The 22,815-nt window shown below is 35.6% G+C and overlaps 1 protein-coding gene and 1 long non-coding RNA gene across 2 annotated transcripts in view; both read right to left on the bottom strand.

Moving 5' to 3' along the window:
* The window catches only part of LOC148940849 (tyrosine-protein kinase hopscotch-like), a 106,371-nt gene extending 95,222 nt beyond the window's left edge, over positions 1–11,149 (bottom strand). The window contains exons 1-2 of the mRNA XM_089105090.1: positions 11,139–11,149; positions 9,263–9,395 (exon numbers count right to left, since the gene is read on the bottom strand). Of these exons, the coding sequence (XP_088961216.1) occupies positions 9,263–9,395; positions 11,139–11,149 (144 nt within the window). The remainder of the gene's footprint in view (positions 1–9,262; positions 9,396–11,138) is intronic.
* The window catches only part of LOC148940848 (uncharacterized), a 59,830-nt gene continuing 46,882 nt past the window's right edge, over positions 9,868–22,815 (bottom strand). Inside the window, exon 5 of the long non-coding RNA XR_016143350.1 lies at positions 9,868–11,986. This is a non-coding gene — a long non-coding RNA (uncharacterized LOC148940848). The remainder of the gene's footprint in view (positions 11,987–22,815) is intronic.

The following is a 22,815-nucleotide window of genomic DNA, read 5'->3' as shown; positions in this document are numbered from 1 at the left end:
GGCATAGGCCCTTTTCAGGATTGTACAAAAAGGATGTCATTTTCGCTTATTGATAGGCAGTCTAACATCTATCCAGACTTGGACAGAACTAAGGTAGATTTTAGGCAGTGCACTAGCGCTGCCTAAGTAAAGAACGATGTGGGCCCAATATGTTTTTTTTTCTCCATACCCGGGCACTTCGTATCGAAGGAGTTGTCGTAGAAACTTAGAAGAGGGCTCATTCGATTGGAAATTGGAGTGGTTAGTGCCCTTTTTAATAGTCGAAAGTGATTGGAGGGCAACTAGCCCCCCCCCCCACACCCTACCCCACGCCCCACATTCCCCCAAACACATCCAATCAAAATTTTGAGATTGATATTTTGTTCAGCGTAGTTGATTTCCAGAAGGAAAATATCTTTTTGAGGACGACACTCCCCCACAACCCTCGGGGCAAGGGTTTTAAGTTATGCCCTGACGGCATATAAGATCAATGTTGACACATTGTACAGTTTATTATTTTTTTTTCTTTAAAGCAGGGCACTTCATATAAAAGGGGTCGTCGTAGAGACTTCAAAAGGGGTTCTTTCGATTGGAAATCGAGAGCTCTAGTGCCGTTTTTAATAGTCGAAAGTAATTGGAGGGCAACTAGCCCCCTCTCATGCCAATCATTCCTCCAAACACAACCAATCGAAATTTTGAGATAGCCATTTTGTTCAGCGTAGTTGATTTCCTGATAGAAAATGTATTTTTGAGGAGGACACTCCCCCACAACCCTCAGGGCAAAGGTGTTAAGTTATGCCCTTGGGGCATATAAGGTTCTTATAGAAAGCGCGTTCGTAGAAAGTTCAAAACAGGCTCATTCGATTGGAAATTCAAAGGGTTATTGCCCTTTTTTATAGTCAAAAGTTACTGGAGGGCATTTAGCCCCACCCCACACCCATCATTTCCCCAAAAAACATCCAATCAAAATTTTGAGATTGACATTTTGTTCAGCGTAGTTGATTTCCAGAAGGAAAATATCTTTTTGAGGACGACCCTCCCCCACAACCCTCGGGGCAAGGGTTTTAAGTTATGCCCTGACGGCATATAAGATCAATGTTGACACAATGTACACTTTATTATTTTTTTTCTTTAAAGCAGGGCACTTCATATAGAAGTCCGTCGTAGAGACTTCAAAAGGGGTTCTTTTGATTAGAAATCGAGAGTTCTGGTGCCGTTTTTAATAGTAGAAAGTAATTGGAGGGCAACTAGCCCCCCCTCATGCCAATCATTCCCCCAAACACAGCCAATCGAAATTTTGAGATAGCCATTTTGTTCAGCGTAGTTGATTTCCTGATAGAAAATGTATTTTTGAGGAGGACACTCCCCCACAACCCTCAGGGTAAAGGTCTTAAGTTATGCCCTTGGGGCATATAAGGTTTTTATAGAAAGCGTGTTCGTAGAAACTTCAAAACAGGCTCATTCGATTGGAAATTCAAAGGGTTATTGCCCTTTTTAATAGTCGAAAGTGACTGGAGGGCAATTAGCCCCACCCCACACCCATCATTTCCCCAAGAAACATCCAATCAAAATTTTGAGATAGCCATGTTGTTCAGCGTAAATGATTTCCAGATAGAAAATATCTTTTTGAGGACGACACTACCCCAAAACCCTCGGGGCAAGGGTTTTAAGTTATGCCCTGAGGGTATATCAATGTTGACACAATGTACGGTTTATTTTTTTTTTCTTTATAGCAGGGCCCTTCATATAGAAGAGGTCGGCCTAGAGACTTCAAAAGGGGTTTATTCGATTGGAAATCGAGAGTTCTAGTGCCTTTTTTAATGGTTAAAAGTGATTGGAGGGCAATTAGCCTCCCCTCCCACTAATCATTACCCCAAACACATCCAATCGAAATTTTGAGATAGCCATTTTATTCAGCGTAGTTTATCTCCAGATAGAAAATATCTTTTTGAGGACGACACTCTCCCACAATCCTCGGGGCAAGGGTTTTAAGTTATGCCCTGAGAGAATATAAGATCATTGTTGACACAATGTACAGTTTATTATTTTTTTCTTTAAAGCAGGGCACTTCATATAGAAGGGGTCGTCGTAGAGACATCAAAACTGGTTCTTTCGATTGGAAATCGAGAGTTCTAGTGCCCTTTTTAATAGTCGAAAGTGATTGGAGGGCAATTAGCCCCCCTCCAACCAAACATTCCCCCAAACACATCCAATCAAAATTTGAGATAGCCATTTTGTTCAGCGTAGTTGATTTCCACATAGAAAATGTATTTTTGAGGAGGACACTCCCCTACAACCCTCAGGGCAAGGGTTTTAAGTTATGCTCTGGGGGCATATAAGGTTTTTATAGAAGGCGTTGTCGTAGAAACTTAAAAAAATGCTCATTCGATTGGAAATTTAACGGGATAGTTCCTATTATAATAGTCGAAAGTCATTTGAGGGCAACTAGACACCCAACACCCATCTTTACCCAAAACACAACCAGTCAAAATTGTGAGATAGCTATTTTGTTCAACGTAGTTGATTTCCAGATATAAAATTGTTTTTTGAGGAGGACACTCCCCTACAACCCTCAGGACAAGGGTTTTAAGTTGTTCCCTGAGGCCATATAAGGCTTTTATAGAAGGCGTTGTAGATACTTCAAAACAGGCTCATTCAAGTGGAAATTCAAAGGGCTAGCGCCCTTTTTAATAGTCAAAAGTGATTGGAGGGCAACTAGCCCCCCCCCTCACGCCCCGGAGTCCCCCAAACACCACAAATCTAAATGGTGGCATAGCCATTTTGTTCAGCGGAGTTGATTTAGAGCTAGAAAATTTGTTTTTGAGGAGGACTCTCCCCCATAACCCTCAGGGCAAATGTCTTAAGTTATGCCCTGGGGGCAAATAAGGTTTTTATAGAAGGTGTTGTTATACAAACTTCAAAACAGGCTTATTCGATTGGAAATTCAAAGGGCTAGTGCCCTTTTTAATAGTCAAAAATGATTGGAGGGCAACTAGCCCCACCCTACACCCATCATTCCTCCAAAACACATCCAATCAAAATTTTGAGATAGCCATTTTGTTCAGTGTAGTTGATTTCCAGATAGAAAATATCTTTTTGAGGATGACACTCCCCCACAACCCTCGGGGCACAGGTTTTAAGTAATGCCCTGGGGGCATATAAGATCAAAGTTGACACAATGTACAGTTTATTATTTTTTTCTTTAAAGCAGGGGTCGTCCTAGAGCTGGGGACTTCATACAGAAGGGGTCGTCCTAGAGACTTCAAAAGGGGTTTATTCGATTGGAAATCGAGAGTTTAAGTGCCCTTTTTAATGGTTAAAGTGATTAGAGGGCAACTAGCCCCCCCTCCCACCAATCATTCCCCCAAACACATCCAATCGAAATTTTGAGGTAGCCATTTTGTTCAGAGTAGTTGATTACTAGATAAAAAATTTATTTTTGAGGAGGACACTCCCCCACAACCCTTAGGGCAAAGGTTTTAAGTTATGCCTGGGGGACATATAAGGTTTTTATAGAAGGCATTGTCGTAGAAACTTCAAAACAGGCTCATTCGAGTGTAAATTCAAAGGGCTTTTGCTTTTTTTAATAGTCGAAAGTGATTTGAGGGCAACTAGCCCCCCCCCACGCCCATGATTCCCCCAAACACATCCAATCAAAATTTTGAGATAGCCATTCTTTCAGCGTAGTTGATTTCCAGATAGAAAAAACGTTTTTGAGAAGGACACTCCCCCAAAATCCTCAGGGCAAGGGTTTTAAGTTATGCCCTGGGGACATATAAGGTTTGTATTGAAAGTGTTGTCTTAGAAACTTCAAGGCAGGCTCAATGGATTGAAAATTCAAAGGGTTTGTGTCCTTTTTAATAGTCAAAAGTGATTGGAGGGCAACTAGCCCCCCCCCCCCCATTCCCATCATTCCCCCAAACACATCCAATAAAAATTTTGAGATAGGCATTTGGTTCAGCGTTGTTGATTTCAAGATAGAAAATGTTTTTTTGAGGAGGAGACTCCCCTACAACCCTCAGGGCAATGGTTTTAAGTTATGTCCTGGGGGCATATAAGGTTTTTATAGAAGGCGTTCTCGTAGAAACTTAAAAAAAGGCTAATTCGATTGGAAATTCAAAGGGCTAGTGCCCTTTTTAATAGTCAAAAATGATCGGAGGGCAACTAGACCCCCCCCCACGCCCATCTTTCCCCCAAACATATACAATCAAAACAGTGAGATTGCCATTTTGTTCAACGTAGTTGATTTCCAGATAGAAAATAGGTTTTTAATGAGGACACTCCCCCACAACCCTCAGGGCAAGGGTTTTAAGCTATGCCCTGGGGGCATATAAGGCTTTTATAGAAGGCGTTGTCGTAGAAACTTCAAAACAGGCTCATTCGATTGGCAATGCAAAGGGCTGGTGCCCTTTTTAATAGTCGAAAGTGATTGGAGGGCAACTAGCCCCCCTACGCCCCTCATTCCCATAAACATATGCAATCATAATTTTGAGATAGGTATTTTGTCAGCGTAGCTGATTTCCAGATAGAAAATATCTTTTTGAGGATACTTCCCCACAACCCTCAGGGCAATGGTTTTAAGTTATGCCCTTGAGGCATATAAGGTTTTTATAGAAGACGTTGTCGTAGAAACTTCAAAACAGGCTCATTCGATTGGAAATCCAAAGGACTAATGCCCTTTTTAATAGTCAAAATTGATTGGAGGGCAACGCGCCCCCCCCCCACGCCCATTATTCTCCCAAACACCGCCAATCAAAATTTTGAGATAGGCCTTTTGTCAGCGTAGCTGATTTCCAGATAGAAAATATCTTTTTGAGGAGAATACTCCCCCACAACCCTCGGGGCACGCATTTTAAGTTACGCCCTAGGGGCATATAAGGTTTCTATAGAAGGCGTTGTCGTAGAAACTTCAAAACCGGCACATTCGATTGGAAACCTAGAGGAATAGTGCCCTTTTTAATAGGGGAAAGTGATTGGAGGGCAACTAGCCCCCTACGCCCATCATTCCCCAAACACATGCAATCAAAATTTTGAGATAGGTATTTTGTCAGCGTAGCTGATTTCCAGATAGAAAATATCTTTTTGAGGGGGACACTCTCCCAGAACCTTCAGGGCAAGGGTTTTAAGTTATGCCCTGGGGCCATATAAGGTTTTTATAGAAGGTGTTGTCGTAGAAACTTCAAAACAGGCTCATTCGATTGGAAATCTAAAGTACTAGTGCCTTTTTTAATAGTCGAAAGTGATTGGAGGGCTACTAGTCCCCCCTCCCACGCCCATCATTCACCCAATTACATCCAATCAAATTTTGAGATAGCCATTTGTTTAGCGTAGGCTAGTTTATTTCCAGATAGAAGGTCAACTAGAAGAGATATGAAACTAAGTTAAACAGTGCTTTTTGTGTCCAGAATTTTAAAAGGGTGTATGTTGTTAAAAATTGCAGAAAATTTTTCTCCAGCATACAAATAGCAGGCCAAACTATAAAGTCTTAAAAAACGAAAACATTTAAAATATTATTTTCTTTTTCCCTGAAAAGACTATGTCAATATAAAACGAACAGAAATTAATTAAAAAAACTTTTTCCACAAAATAATCTTTTCAAAGAAGAGTAAAGAACTCCATAAAACAAAAATGAGCAAAACCGAGTCTAACTCAAAACGAGCAAAAATTAACATAAGTTGAGTGCAAAACCCTTATGCCTGCCCAAGGCCAGAAAAAAATTTGCACTTTACTGAAAAAAAATATAAATGCTTTTACTTTTATAATTTTACTAAATCAAATAATTTTAACATTTTGATTACTAAATATCAGTATATGTATATTATATTGACAATGCACATTCATTTGTATTTTTTGAGTAAAGTGCAAATTTTGTTCTGGTCTTACTAAATTTGTACTAAATTTAATTGGACTCACAGGTGAACAAGTTATCTAAGCCTAATAGGCTTGCCCGAGGGTCTCCTACCTACAAAATATTAGCAGTTGTATGATTATTATAAGAATTTTTTCTTTCGTAGTTTCTGTTTAAGAATATACTAAAATGGAAATCTGTGTTAATCCTTTATGTAGAAAACTGTGACAAAAGTATTAAAATGTGTCATAGCTTGAATTATAATCTCTTAGAAGAAAGTAAATCAAGGGAATATTTGCTAATGGAAAGCTATGCTTCACACTAATTGGGCATGATCAACTTTTCTAAGTATTGCTTCAATAGAGTATTTTTATAGTATAAACGCGTAGAAAAAATATATGTTCGATTCAAAAACATTAGAAACGTTTTTATTGATGTGATGTCTCTTGAAATGTTATGGAGTTATCTCTTATCTAACTTAAAATATATTTTTATAAGCTATAAAGTGGACATTGTCCATCATAAGGTATCCTAAATATCTCGATCACCCCTTAGTTTTATGGCTATCTATCTTAGTTCTGCCCTAGGATCGATAGATGATAGACTGTCTATCAACAAGTGGAAATTGCATCATTTTATACAATCCTCAAAAAGGCTTATGTCTGCTTTGCCTCTCACTCAGACTATCTGACTTGGCGTTTTTCTCCAACTAACCATGGCTTGATGGTAACTTGTTTTTAATTCAAAATTTGCGTTCGAAGTGGTAGACAATTAGCTCACACAGGAATTCAAATTTCATTGTATTTAATTGGCAAATTTAACCTGCAGCAATATTCATCACCAAAACTCTCTTTAACACTTCTACAGAAAAATAAACTAGTCGAACGACTTGCACCAGCACCCTATGTTGAATCTCTTCGGCTTCTAGCCTACTCATTAAATAACAAATCTCTATAACAAAAACATCCTCACTTTCTTTTGTGCCTTGGCTATTATGTTACATTCGGGAAAAACCCTTTCATCTAGCAGTTTTTATTTGGAATAGTCACAAAGGTTCGTCCGTCACTAAGTTGTAGCTACCGCTATAACCATGACCTCTGAAGCTATCCAATATTACCAAGCAAAATTATAGACCTAATTGCAGCCCATATACCAAAGCGAAAATATTGCCACTATTTTTTACAATTTTCCACTATTTTTGATATTCCAGTAAAAACTCATTATGTGATTGAATTAAACATATACTAAGTTCCTTGCGACACGCGCGATCGAACCGTAGTCTCACTTGTTTCTGAGCATAGCTTTATCCACTCCCCGCTACAAAATGTGGTTAATTTAGATTATACATGTTATGGATACGGAAGATAAGCAGTTCATCTCTGAGACAAAATATATGTTGCATAGGAAAGAGTGATTGACCTTTTCTTAGCCAAAACTTAGCTTACTTTGCATTGCTAGAGGGACAGATAATTATTATGTAATTCAGTAATTACATTATAGATAATCAAATTATCTATAATTATAGATAATTTGGTAATTGAAATAATTACCAAATTTTCTTGACTGGTCAATTATTTTTCTTTTTACAAATTTACTAATAAGCGAGCAGCAGAGGTGAAGTTTTCTTGCACAAGTATTGTTGTACCTTCCGAAAGTGGTGTCTTCCTTAAAGTGTTGGAAAAAGGTAGCAGAAACCAACGCTTCTCTTGCTTATTGGTTTCTGACCATGTTAAATTAGCCTACTTTCTACTAACCCTCCTATCTAATCTTTTCTTCTGTTCTATGACGTTGTGTTTTTTGGATTACTCCTGGAGGATAATTCCTGGATTACGCTTAATTAATGAAAGACAATTTATTAATTGCTCTTGGAGGTTGGTCCTGGATTACGTTTATTTCATGAAAGGCAAGAATGAACAAAACACTTGTTCAGAATGCTGTGTTGAAATTTCTTGTGCGATTGCTATCCGAGTGCAAGAAAATGGATTGCATTGTAGCCTTGGGTGTGAATTTCTTTACACATAATGCGGTCTATCGGATATAAGTTTCCGATAGGCTAGATGGATTTATCGACGTCATGACGATAACGACGGCGTTGCGAAATCTTAAACGTGAACTCTTCGAATACTGAACAAGCCGATAATCCGTCAACCTCTGCTGCTTACAATTTCCAAAGCTTAAAGCCATCGTATGCTGTAGTATTAGAAAATTATCCAGAAGATGTTATTGCTCCTCATTACCATAAACAGTAGATTGACAGTATATGCAAAGAATCTTCAAATGACGTTATGGATCTGGAGTGATTGAACAACAACTGGAAAATCGTTCTGTGCTTCAAATCAGCGGCTAGCACAATAGTTGAGAGTGTGAAAGACATTTAGCCATCAATAAGTATCAATCTTCAGTTGTCATTATACAAGTCCCGCAATCCCTATACTTTTCTAGCCTTTAGCAACTAGTCCCCGAAAGATAAAAAAAGTATGGCACCTCCTACACCTTTTAAGCATATTTCGATACTCGTAGTGACCTTGACTATTTCTTAAGAGAATCAGTGCACATTGCTAATGAATGTCTACCTTTCCAGTAATTTATCTTCCTTCTCTATTGATGCTTTAAGTGTCAGGAGGTGTTAACAATAAAGTGCCAATCAAGCGTTATTTGTGGGCGATGTGGTTTTCACAGTCACGGATCTGACCTTTCAGTGGTTGCATAACTAATAAATTCTCTATGCACCGACTACTGGAATTTGCAGATCCAAATTTTTTACGACTTGCCTTGCAATAGTGTTATTTTTTTCCTACGGGACCTAGAGGATCAGTGTATAAATCATCAGTATTCATTTAGATCTGGCAGTAAACGTAAATATATTATCTTTAGCCACATCGTAGACGTCGTAAACTTGATTTTCGTTGAACGTGGAACATTGCTAAAAAGATCCTATAAGGACTATGTGCTATCTACGTCCTCATTATTTTTGTTGTCCTTAGAACATTGCTTAAAAGATCCTATAAGGACTAAGTGCTATTTAAGTCCTCTTTATTTTCGTTGTCCATGGAACATTTCTTAAAAGATCCTATAAGGACTATGTGCTATCTACGTCCTCTTTCTTTCCGTTGTTCGTGGAAAGTTACTTAAAAGATCCTATAAGGACTATGTGCTATCTACGTCCTCTTTCTTTCCGTTGTTCGTGGAAAGTTGCGTAAAAAGATCCTATAAGGACTACGTGCTATCTACGTCCTCTTTATTTTCGTTGTCCGTGGAACATTGCTTAAAACATCCTATAAGGACTAATTGCTATTTGCGTCCTCTTTATTTTCGTTGTCCGTGGAACATTTCTTAAAAGATCCTATAAGGACTACGTGCTATCTGCGTCCTCTTTATTTTCGTTGTCCATGGAAAGTTTCTTAAAAGATCCTATAAGGACTATGTGCTATCTACATCCTCTTTATTTTCGTTTTTAGCAACATCCACACCAACAGAAATTATGACCACATTGACATCTTCCTCGTCATCAATTAGTTCAATTCCCATTAGGTTTTCCAATTTTTTGACACCATTTGAGTGCCTTCTGCTAAATGAAATATACAATCAGATGTAGATTTGTAAAACATTTTGTGCTGCTGAATTTCCCACCATTCTCAACTGGGAACGCTCTTAGTTACCCAATACCGTGTCTTAATCTGTTAATATTTTAGTATAAATAGTTTGCAGATTCTAAGCTTGTTAAGTATACAGTTCTTCAACACCAAAACAAGAATTTTTCAAACACTCAACTTTGCTTGCGTTCAATCCAAAACTGTTGGCACCCAAAATTGACTAGATATCAGAAACTCACCTGATTCAATTCTAGGTTGAGTAAATCAAGGAAATGTTTATTAGCATCAGACTTACAGAGAAACCTTAAAACTTGCCCAAGCTGCTATATTTTTGGAAAAAATTTAGCAAACGTTCTACTCTCTTAACTAGAAACTAAATCGACAATTATTAAATAAAATGAATTTATTGTAAAAAATTGAACCTTGCGCTACAAACTAGGACAAACACTGTTTAAAATTCCATTTTGAAAACGTTTAAAATCTTAGTTGGTGTTTGAAATGAGTTCTCTATAACTTATTATTATTTAGTAGTAAAAGATGGCGTTATAATTAAGCAGTACCAACCGAATGCACTTGGCCTTATCCGGGTGTCCATCTCAGCTATTTATCTTCTAGATCGATTAAAACCGCTCTAGTTTTTGATAAATATGTTGCTTTTTTATGTTGTATGTTTGTTTTCTTTTCAGATCTTTCATTAAAATAATTGAGGAAACAACAAAAAGATCCACCCTCCGTAGATTTCAGAAACACATTTCCTTTCATTTTTCATTTCTCGCCATTATGCTAAGCTTAAAAAAAACCTGTACTATTAACCTGTAAACACTTTTGCAGTATAGGATAAGTCCAAGCCTAAGATGGAGATAGACAAATAAACAATGGAAAACGATTCAAATGAGAGAAGTATTTAATCAATGCTTCACAATAACTCAATTCCATACCACATAATTTGGCTGGGAAGGGAGGTATAGATAGAAAAAGGGGAAAATATTCCTAGATTGTAGTACAAAACTAGCGTAATACGCTCAGAACAAATATCATATGATGCGGTGCAAAAAATATCAAAAATATATGTTTTCAAAATCATTATAGTAGCCTAGTTAAAATAACAATAAAATCTAATTACGATTATCCTAATCTACTTTCCTTTACTATTTCTTTTGATTTAATTTTCTTATAGAAAAGTTTTGGGAAGCATGACACAACTAACTTAAAAAAATTAGATTTTGGAAGACTGGGCAGATGCTAAATGCTTTGTAATTCTGAAAACTAGAAGCAAAATTGTGTCCCTTTTTCCCTATTTTTAGTATCTAGTTCAAAGTCTTTTAGATACAAATTCCTGTAGGACCATTTGCACCGGAATGTATAAGATTTCAAGAACCTAGAAGCATGGAAAGCTGTTAAAGAACTGATTTAAAGCAATTTATGATACTATGAATCATATATGGGTTGAAAGAGAGGCAAAAATACAAGAAAAAGAACAATTAGACCATTATGCTAGACTAGTATAATATTACACAAAGTACAACAGTATGTTGCCTTCCACAGAGTATGGGTAACTTATAAGAGTAGGATCTGGCACTAGTATCGACAAAAAAGCCTACGTGTGCCATCTGCTTCCGGTGTTTCTTGGCATTATTTTAATATAATGATAAAAAAAATTATTATAATTACCTTGACTGGAGAAACTCACGTCCTTGTGAAGTATTATTGAAATTTACCTGGGAACCATTTTTAAGGTTTAAATTTAACGTTTAAAGTTAACTTTATCTGGGATCATATGCTCAACGTTTAATGAAATGTTAAAAGGTTAAAGCAAAATTAGATCCTTTTTTCAAACTTTTCAGTATTTAACTCAAACTATTGGGATAAAAATTCATTTAGGGCCACTTTTATGAAAATGAATAGAATTTCAACAAACTTAAACCCATAAAGGCACTCGAACACTATTTTAAAGCAGTTAATCACAACACAAAACAAATATAGCTTAAAAGAGAGGCACAAATAGAAATACAAACTTAATTGGAACATTGTGCTAAATTAGGATAATATCTCCTACAAAACATTAGATTATATAATAAAAACCGTTTCATAATTAAAAGAATTTTTAAAATTAAATTTGAAGTTAAATAAAATAATAAAAGTCCTAATTAAATCACTCAAGTCTTAGTGAACAACTACTGAAATTTATCTGGGATCCATTTTTAAGGTTTAAATTTGAAGTTTAAAAAAATATCTATCTGGAGATCATATGCTTAAAGTTTAAATAAAGATTAAAAGGCTAAAGAAAAATTAGGTTTTTTTCATTATTTTCTTCAAACTATTGGTATAAAAATCCCGTCTAGAATTTCAAGGAACTCAAATCTATGAAGGCACTCAAAAACTATTTTAAATCAATTTATCACAACATAAAACAGATGCAACTTAAAAAATAGGTACAAATAAATGCAAAACTTAATTGAAACATTGTGCTAAACTAGCATAATATCACGAAAAATATCACATTATATCAATTTTCTAATATTGTCAATTTTCTAACAGTAATGTGTCTTCATCAGTAACATTTTCTCTAAAAAAAAAAAATATATATATATATATAAATTGTACAAATATCCTGAGGCCGATACTCATAAAAATTGGCAGTTAAAATGGAAAAAAAAAACAGACAAAAAACTTAGACATAGGCCAAAACTATAGGAGAAAAGCAATCCAAAAACACTCCGTGACTCTGCTTAAGCTAGCGAATTTTACTATAGTCCAAATCGCATCAATGCATCATTTCAATGCGCACTTGTTTCAGTACGGAATAAGTGGCATGACTATGTGAGCTCAGTCAGAGTTATCCCAGGTCTAGACAGGTGCCTTGAAAAGTACAAGGAAGGTAAATAGGAAGGGTGCGCGAAATTACAGGACGGCTGGTCTCCGATCTCTTTGCATTTCTTGGCTAACTAGCCATGAAATGGGGATAAGCACCACTTTTAGGGACTGTATGGTCCAATGATCTATTTCTTACATTTTTGTTATCAAAATACAACTGATGATTATATTATATTATATTATATCTAAGTATTAAATTTAGTTTTATTCAAATAAATTCTATGTAAGATTTCAAATGGAAGATGGCTCTGATTGCAAAATGTCTGATCAGCACGAGTTAGAAATTTTGCATAAGATTTGGAACTTTGAGCCTATAACACAGCTTAAAGGGTATTGTTAATTTGTTATTAAAGTCTATAAAGGATCATTATTATTAATTTAAAACAAATTTCGCGAATCAAGTTTTCAAAGAAAACTAAAAAGCCCCATTAAACCAAAGGTGAGTAAAAAAATCAAATAGTCTATGAAGTATAAAACAACCACAAATTAGCATCAATTAATAAATGAAGCCCATAACAAGCATAATGGACAAATTTTATAACTGTGGGGGCAGTCAGTATCTAGTTATTGAAGAGTGAACTCCTATAATCGGATTACTTTTTCAAGTTAAAAGGCTTAAATTTGATGTTGTTTTAGTCTTTACCATTCAGTAATTTGATGCAAGTGTAGACTTATACGTGTGGATTATAGCATTTTTTATGACTGTCACTCAAGCATAATTTTATGAAGGAATGAAACCGCTTCAGGTTTTGCGGGATGAAGTATTAGCAGAGCAGAAAAGTTTTTCTGTCTCAATAATTTCCCTTCAAGATGAAGTTAGGCAAATATCAGCTGAAATTGTGAATCTACAAGAGGAATCTAAAAAGCTTCGAAATGATCTAGAGCAAGAAAAATTGCGGAATAACGATTTGGAGAGTAAGCTTCTGGACATTGAAGTGAGAGAAAGAAAGTTGAATTTGATTGTTCATGGTCTGCCTTCTGAAAAGCATAATCAATCAGTGACTAGCAACGTAAAGTCTCTTCTTTCTGACAAATTGCAAGTTACCGAGGACATTTCTCTTACCAAGTGTTATCGCCTTGCGAGAAATAGCAGTTCAAACATCGCTAGTAGGAAAACTAGTGTTCGACCGGCCCCTGTGTTTATATCGCTAGACACAGATCATAGCATTCAGGCGATTCTCAGTGAGGTGAATAAGTTGAAGGGTAGTGGAATTCGCATTTGCACTGATCTCCCACCAAAGCTAAATTTCCTACGGAATGATCTATTATCCAAGGGAAAGGACATGCGTGATTCGGGTTTGGTTCATCTTACGCGTATTAAACAAAAAGGGAGTAAATTATGGCTCGAGTGTAAAAAGTCTCCGTCTTCACAGTGGGCTAAGATTGACTAGTTACGGTGATTAATAATGACATTCGTTTGGTGAGATTATTTTGATTACATTATGTAATGTTTCTCTGTTCATAGGATCTATTATTTTTATTTCTTGTGAGGTTTTTTGTCCCTCTGTAGACTTATTATAAGTTAATTTTCTGTCTTTTTTGTATGTTTCTATTATTTTTATTTCTTGTGAGGTTTTTTTTCCCTCTGTAGCTTATTATAAGTTTATTTTCTGTCTTTTTTGTGTGTTTCTATTTATATTAAGTAATTGAGTACAATAATTTTTTTGTATCCGCATTTCATGTTAAAATGGATAAGTTCAGTTTCTTTCTCTTGTTTCTATTTATTTTCAAGCAGTTTCTTTTTCTTTCATCATTATTTTCTAGTTCTCGCTGGTTCAGTTGTTTTTGCTACGTTAAGACTCAGACGGTGTGCATTTTGCGTAAGTTTCTGCTAGTCCTGATCATAATTCTGATTATTTACATTGGATGATAATTGCATTTGGGATAGACTGAGAGACCTAGAGTCTAACCCTTTTGACTTTTCCATTTTCCAGAGCCATGATAAATTTTTTGGAAATGAGATAAATGATGGTGGGCTAATTAATTTTCCAAAATGTAGATATAAATTACCTTCCGAGGTTTCTGATCTTCCCAGTACCGGAGTTGTGAGAACAGGATTTTTAAATTGTAAAGGTTTTTTTAGTTCACCGGATGATCTTTTCGATTTAGTTCATAAGCTATCTTGTCATGTCGTTGGATTCTGTGAGGCTTTTCTCATAGACACGGCTCCTCATATTTCTTTTCCTCGATATCAATTTACTTTCAAAAACCGACTGACAAGGCGCCAAGGTGGTTTGGCAGTATTAGTTAAAGATGGTATCTCTTTTCGACGCCTTTTAAATCTAGAAGGTTCTCATGAGGAAATGCTTTTTGAAGTAATGGTAACTGAAATTAGTCTTGGAAAAAAAGATATAGTTTTTTGCGTAGTATACCGACCTCCTTCTTCTCCAGCCAAGTCTTTCCTCTCTAAACTCCATGATTTTTTGCACCAACCTCATTTTCAAAATAAAGATGTTATCCTCTCTGGAGATTTCAACATTGACCTTCTAGAAGCTTCAAATGAAGCTTCTGTTGATTTATTGTCTTCTTGCTTTTCTGCATATCTGCTTCCTACTTGCCTGATAAATACAAAAATTTCACCTAGTTCTGCTTCTCTCATTGATAATATTTTTACATCTTTACCAATTAAAGCAAATTTTGCTGTTTTAACTGATATATCGGATCATTTCCTGATGGTTTCAGATTTAGCTTTTACTTATAAATACCGCAAGTAAGTAGGGAACGTCAAGTACGGTTAATAAATAAAATAACATTGAAGCACCTGAATGAAAGCCTTGGTCTATTGGATTGGCAGGATGTAATATCCACGGAGGATACAGATGTGGCAACTGATACTTTCCTAAGAAATTTTAATTGCTGCCTTGATTCTAGTTGCCCATTTGTTACGAATAAAATTTGCAGAGAAAAATTTCCTATAAGGCCGTGGATAACGTCTTGAATTTTGATATCTGTTAATAAAAAAACCCAGTTATTTCAAAATCATTTAAAGAATCCAACTTATTAAAATATTAAAAATGTTTAGCTCTTCAAAAATAAATTAACCACATTGATACGATTGTAGAAACATAAGTATTATAAAGAATCCTTTGAAGAAGCTCTAACTTCTCAATGCTAATCGTGGTCTTTAATTAGGTCTATTATAAAAAAAAAAGGAATTCTAAGTTGCCTGAAGTTATTAGTTTAGAAGATGGATCGACGACTAACAAATTGGAGAAAGTGGCTGATGTTTTGAATACTTATTTCGCTAGTATAGGAGAGAAAATTGTTTCATCAGTAATGAACCAGTTTGATTCACGCAGTAATAAACATTGTTCTTCATACCTTCCATCTCCTCAAAGTAATTCAATTTTTCTTACGCCTATTTCTCGGTCTGAAATAACAAAAATAGTGTGTGATCTAAATCCAGGTCATTCAGCGGGAATTGACGGGTCTAGTTCTATAATTGTTAATGAAATATTGTCTGCAGAAATTTTGCCATTACAGCATATAATTAATCTTTCATTTAAAAATGGAGTTTTCCCGTCTGCTTTTAAAGAAGCGAGGATAATTCCGCTTCACAAAGGTGACTCTCCTGAAAACCCATCAAATTACTGCCCTATTTCTATTTTGTCAGCATTTTCTAAAATATTTGAGAAGGCTATTTATAAGAGGATCTATGATTTTCTTAAATCGTTTAATTTTTTCGCAAATTCCCAGTTTGGTTTTGGGTCTGGACACAATACTGAGCACGCTATCATTGCTCTCATCCAATATATTCATGAATGCTTAGATAGAGGTGAAATTTCAGCAACAATATACTTGGATTTTAAAAAAGCATTCGATACAATATCCCATTGTATTCTTTTTCGTAAAGTGGATAATTGTGGTGTACGCGGACCGGCGTTGGATCTAGTTAAATCTTATCTTGATAAGAGAAAGCAACGAATAGATGGAGGTAATTTTCTTTCTTCGCCTGTTCCTCAGTCCTCCATGGTTGGGGTGCCTCAGGGCTCTGTCCTAGGGCCTCTGCTTTTTCTAGTTTATATAAATAATTTTCACCGCGCTTTGGCAATCCCATGGCTCAGCACACATTTTGCTGATGATACGGCAGTTTCAATTTCTGAGAGGAATGAAGAGGAGTTGGAGGCAAAACTTGATACTGCATTTCCTAGTGTTCTTGAATGGTGTTCTGCAAATTTTATTGCTTTGAATTTATCAAAAACTAATTTCATAATTTACGGCAGGAAGTCAAATATATGCCCTCGTATTACCCGAGTTACTTCTTCAAAGTATCTATTATCAATATCTCGGGCGAATGTGATAAAGTACCTTGGACTTATGATTGATGAAAGATTATCTTTTAAAACACCCATTCAAAATATACGCTTAAAGATTTCAAGGTATGTTGGTTTAATGCGGAGGTTCAAGCATTATTTGCCCTACTCTGCTTTACGAAGTATTTATTTTGCTCTGATTCAGTCTAATATTAATTATTGTTCTCTAGTATATTTATCTACATTTAAAAGCCATATTAAACCAATACAGATTTTACAAAATAAAGCAGTAAGAATCCTCAAACTTTTTATTTCATCGCTTATTTCACTTCCAAATAAGTCTTCTACAGCATCTTTACATACTTATTTAGATATACTTCCAGTTTCTCAACAATTTACTTTTGGAGCAATTGTTTTCAAATTTAATTATGACATTGAGAAATTACCGCCATATTACCTCAATCAAAATTTGTTCTCCCAATCACAAGATTTACGTCGTTATGACACTCGACAAAAAAAGAGTATCTGCACTGACAAGTATAGTACTGAAAGATCTAAATTCGCCTCTTTTGTGTCAATAGCCCGGTGCTGGGATGCTCACAAGGATTTTATTGATAAAGTTTCTTCTATCCATTTAATAAAAAGGAATCTTAAATTTCATTTAGTTCAGGATTATTTTTAATTAAGTGTCTTTTTAATATGATTAAGTTATTTGTTTGGATTTTTGTTCTATGTGAATGTGGGCCTCTCGGCTATCTTTTAGTATGAATTTATATTTAATAATATTGATCTCTCTTTTTTTTATATATATATTTATATTTATATTTGGATCCTGGGCTAGCTGCTACTTTCATATTATTTTTGTATTATTGTATCTTTGCCGTCGTAATTATCTTTGTATTGTAGCGTAAAATTTTTTATTGTATCTTTGTCTAGGCCTAGTTTTTCGAGCTTGTCTCCCCATGGGCCTATATCAATTATATACATGTATATGTTAATAATAAAATGATTGAACTTGAACTTGAACTTGAACTTGACTTACCCATTAACCTTAGAGGTATAATTGCTGGACAGTTCACCTACGCTGAACGAAATAGCTGTTTCAAAATTTTGTTTGGAAGTGCTTAGAAAATTATGAACTAAGGATTTGGGCTGATTGTCATCCAATCACTTTTGATCCAAAGAAAGGGCACTATAAATTTTGTTTTCTAATCGAATTAGGTACTCTAAAATGTCAATGATATTGCAAGCTATGAAAGAGCAGTGCTGACTATAATACTACTTATATGCCCTTTTGATACCGGAATGCATATAGTTTTTTCGTTTAATTGAAACTTCCCCTAAATGTTCCCTGAAAGTTGCAACTTAATTTCCTTACTGTCAGTAGTTACAATTGCCATAGACGTAGTAATAAGAGTGTACACATAGTCTTCTAGCTAGTAAAAATTAACCACAATTTACTTTGAAGGGTCTAGCCTATTGATGTAAACTGGTATTTAAATATTGCTTTGTCAACCTTTGACGATGATCTTAGTTTATTATTTTGAACATCCTTCTAAATAATCCTTGAAAACTTCCCTTTAATACCCTTAGCTTGTGTAGTAGCAATAGTTGCAGTAGCAGTAGTAGTATTATTAGCAGTATGCGCATAGCACCATTAATTTTCTTCAACATACCCTTAAATACACGATGGAATTTTCATCATGATGCCATCAACCTAACCTGCAGGGTTGCTGATACGTCCTCTTGAAAACCTATGTCGACTTCGTGTTTTTCATTTTAGCTCAATAAAGTTTAAACAATGCCAAAAATTTTGCCTTTATACCCTTAGCTTTAGTAGCAGTAGAAGTGGAACCAGTTGTTACAGTTTTAGTAGCAGTAGCAGAGCAGTAGAATAATACAAGTAGTGTTACGATTGGTAGAAGTAGTAGAAGCAGCAATAATAATAATAATAGCAGATGGTAGTAGCTGTAGGAGTAGAATCAGTATTATCTTGATCTGATATTGTCTTTTGGTTAGTTCAACATTCCCAACAACAAACATTGTAAGTTTTAAATTCAAACAAAACTGTTCCTAAGATATTATTGGTATAACCTTTTGACAACCGGTTTAAAGATGGCGTGTTAATTCAGTATACTTCCCCCCTAGAAATTCCCTATAAATTTTACCTTCATACCCTTAGACATAGTTGTAATAGTAGTTACAGTAGCAATATTAATGCTTAACATTATAGCCATTGTTATGACATTATCAAAATGTCCTTTTGATAACCAGTATATTCATGTACTTTTTGAAATTTTCATCTTAATGCTCTTAACCTTACATGTAGTTGCAATAGAAACAATATTTTCACCAATCATAACAGTAGCAGTAGAGCTAGTATATGTAGCACTGGTAGAAGTATTAGTAGTGTGCAATTCTTGCCTTTTGGTCAATTGGTCTTCCTCTTTCAGCATTTTCTGAGAGTTCCCACTTAATACACAAATGAATTCTTAAGAAGCACTCTTTTGACAATCTAAATGCACATAATGTCTTTTGTTAGTTCAAATTTGCCATCAATATTCTGTCAAGTTTTACCTTCATAGACTTAGCCTTAATAGATTTAGTATCAATAATAGTTGCGGTGGAAGTAGGAGAAGCAGCTGCAGGGTTAGTGTTGTGTTTGTAGCAATAGTAAGTAACAACAGTATTAATAGCGTTGGTAGCATGTGTATCTTTCTTTTTGGTTAGTTGAACATCCCTTTCATGATGACCCGAAAGTGTCACCTTGACACGGTAAGCCGTTCAAAAATATTGCTGATGTGCTCTTTGAAATTCTTTTGACGCCCTTTTCATTATTATTCGTAAGCCTTACAAGCTGCTGCAATTGAAGTAATAGTAGTTTTAGTAGTAGTAGTAGCAGTATTTGTAAATGTAGGATCTAAAGTGGTATAGCAGCATAGTAGTATTGATAAAGTAGCAATAGTAGTAGTGTTAGTAATGAAATGCATATATTACCATTTTGTCAGTTTAAGTAATTGCTTAATACCGAAGTCCATCCCTTTTGATAATTTGCATGCACATAGTGTGTTTTGATTTAGTTCAGGTTCCTCTTCAATATTCTGTCAAATTTTCCCCTTCCTATGCGTATCCTCAATTGTACTAGCATCATAGTAGTAGTGGGAACAATAGTAGAAGTAATAGTTTATTAATAGTGGTTGTAGCCGTAGTAGCAGCCGTAGTAATGGCAGTAGCAGCGGATACATTCTACCTAGTCAGCTGAACATCCCAGTCATGATACCCAGCTTCCTTTGGGTACAGTATGGTGTCCTAAAAATATTGCTGATATCCCCGTTTCAGCAATCTGTATGCACATAGTATGTTTTGAGCTCAACCTTAGTAGTATTCGGTACAGAAACTAGTAGTTTTAGTGATAGTAGTGGTAGCAGTAGTAGTAGTAGTAGTTGTGATAGGAGTAAAAGCAGTGGTAGTTGTAGTAGCGGTAGCGTGCAAATATTGCATTTGTGGTCAATGGATCATTTCCTGAAAGTTCCAAATAATATACTCAGTCATTCCTGAGTTGCACCCTTTGACAACCCATATATAGTTCAATGCACCTGAGATCCCTAAATCCTTAAACACACACCTGAAATCCTTTCGTATTTTCGAAAAGTAGAAGTCAAACATGCACACCTTTCTCAACAACATTTACTATGTATAAATAATGAACGAACTGCCTAACTTGCAGCCCTTTCCCTGAAGGCTTTGGCGGTTGTTCCTAAGCTAATAACTACTGAACCTTTCAACAATTCTGAAAAAAATCTCAAAATTTTGTTTAGATGTTTGTAATGGGAATGATGGCCGTGGGGTGGGGGGGGGGGGGCTGGTTTCTCTCAAATCAATTTTGTATCTTAAAAGGTCACTAAGGCTTATAATTTCAAATCAAGTTAGCCTCATATGAAGTGCAGAATGGCTGGCCCCCAGCCCCCCATTGCACTTCCTGGCTGAAGGGCCACGAAATGGAGATCAGCAACACCGGTTTGGCCCTTAAGGTTCTTGTGCCGTTATACGTACTTACTTTTACTTACATACGAAGTTTTATGACCCCCAGTTCCATAAGAACCTCATATGCCCCATGGCATAGCTTGCAACCCTTGACCCAGGGCTCTGGGGGGTTGTGTCAAACTCTTGAAGCATTTTTATATGTTCTATGGAAAATTCTAAACAAAACAGCTAAGTGACAATTGCAATCAAATACATCTGTTCAAAAAAGGGGTAGTCGGGGAAGGGGGGTAGCTGCCCTCCATCGTTTTTGACAATTAAAAGGGAGCTAGAGCTTCCACTTTTAAATCAAATGAGTATCCTCTAAAGTCTATACAACTATCCCTTCCATAAAAACCTTAAATCTCCTGGAGCATAACTTAAAACCCTTGCACCCAAGCATTGAGGGTTTGTTTCTACACCAAAGGATTGTTTTATTGTCTTTACACTATTTTGAATAAAATGGATGTCTCAAAATTTTTATTAGATGCATTTTGAGAAAAGAGCTCCCCTCTGATTCATTTAAATCTTAAAAAGAGCAATAGAACTTCTGATTACCAATCAAATCCCCCTTTGAAATTTATACGACCATCCTTTCTATAGAAGCCTTATATACCCCAAGGACATAATTTTGAAACCTTGTTCAGAAGGCGGTAGGGGATTGTCATCATCTAAGGCATAATTCCTTTACCTTTGAACCACATTGGACAAAATGGCTATCTAAAATTTTTGATTGAATGTATTTAAAAGAGCCCTTTTTGCAATAGCACCTTCTTTATAAAGTGCCATGGTCTAAAAAAAATATATGTGCCAACATCCTTATTTACTTAGGCAGCTTTATTACACTGCCAATGATAGCTGAAGTCTTATTGAAATATAAATGTGTATGTTAACTGACTATACTTGTCAGCCCTAAAATAATATCTTTTATCTAGTAACGTCTTACTACTACTACTACTAACAACTCACCGCAGCACCTAGCCACCTGAGGCCAACACAGCTACGCAGGCTCATCCTCCATCCCAACTATTCAAAGCCTTCCCTTTTACGCCCGCCCATGAAGTTCCCGTTTTCTTTGAATCTTTCTTTATGACGTCCTCCCATCCCAGACGAGGACAACCTGCTTTCCTTTTAGCCCTAGACGGTTGGCCGAAAAGAACAATCTTCGGCAATCTATCATAGCTTCCTTCTTATCTAGTTTTTCCGTCTGTGGGACAACATAACTCATAAGAAGGACTAAGTGCGGTTAAATTAGTCACCAATGTCTGACATGAAAACAGCTCATCTAAACATTTCATATAAAAGTCTATTGACAGGAAAGACAGACTATCTCCACCTCTGAATAAAAACCTGACTCCCACAGAAATGTTTCTTGAAGACTACTAATAGCTTTCAATATTGGCATTTTCTAGACTTTTATTAGTTTTTGATGGTCAAAAAGCTTAACGATTAATTAAAGATTAACATTTGATAGCAACAGAAATAGTGTCTAGCTGACGCGCATTAATATAGCTGATATAAAATAAAAGTTCAAAATAGGGATAAAATCCTTTTTAATAGACGGTGTATAGAAATTCACAAAAAATACTAGATATTTTGGTCACATACAGTGACCGTCATCAGCAGTAAAACTAAGTTTAGATTTACTACTGATGACGGTCACTGTATATGTGACCGAAATACCTAGTATTTTTGTGAATTTCTATACACTGTCTATTAAAAAGGATTTTATTTCTATTTTGAACTTTTATTTTATCGCAATTGAAAGGCAGTGTGTTCTCCGAAGTTATCTATCTAGCTAATATATATTTTTGGGACTGCAAGAGAACATATTTAGACTGAAAATTTTGATCAATTCTTGGTGTCATCAAAATATTTGGTTGCATCAATCACTCATTTATAATGCCATTTTACTAAACATCCAGGGATCTTGATGCAGTCAGTGATGAGCGGAGAGATCTATTTTATCAAGATTTGAATAGTATTGAGCCTAAGTATGGGATATAAGATATGTACAGATTGGACATGTACAAGATGAAATAGTATATGTTCAAGGATACGTACAAGAGAGATAGGATGTGTGCAAGATGACTGACTCACGCTTGAGTTTCAAGTAATAAAGTTGATATTTTAAATAGACTTAAAAATGCAACATTGAAATATGCTGATCTTGAAGTATTCTTGTACTTCTTAATAAAAATAACACTACGTTTCGAAAGATTGCAGTTTAATTGTATTAATCATATAT

This window comes from Artemia sp. Qi Xiang Cuo, chromosome 19 (genome assembly GCF_049724085.1).
Source record: "Artemia sp. Qi Xiang Cuo chromosome 19, ASM4972408v1, whole genome shotgun sequence".
NCBI lineage: Eukaryota > Metazoa > Arthropoda > Branchiopoda > Anostraca > Artemiidae > Artemia > Artemia sp. Qi Xiang Cuo.
This window is presented reverse-complemented; position numbering and strand designations above follow the sequence as displayed.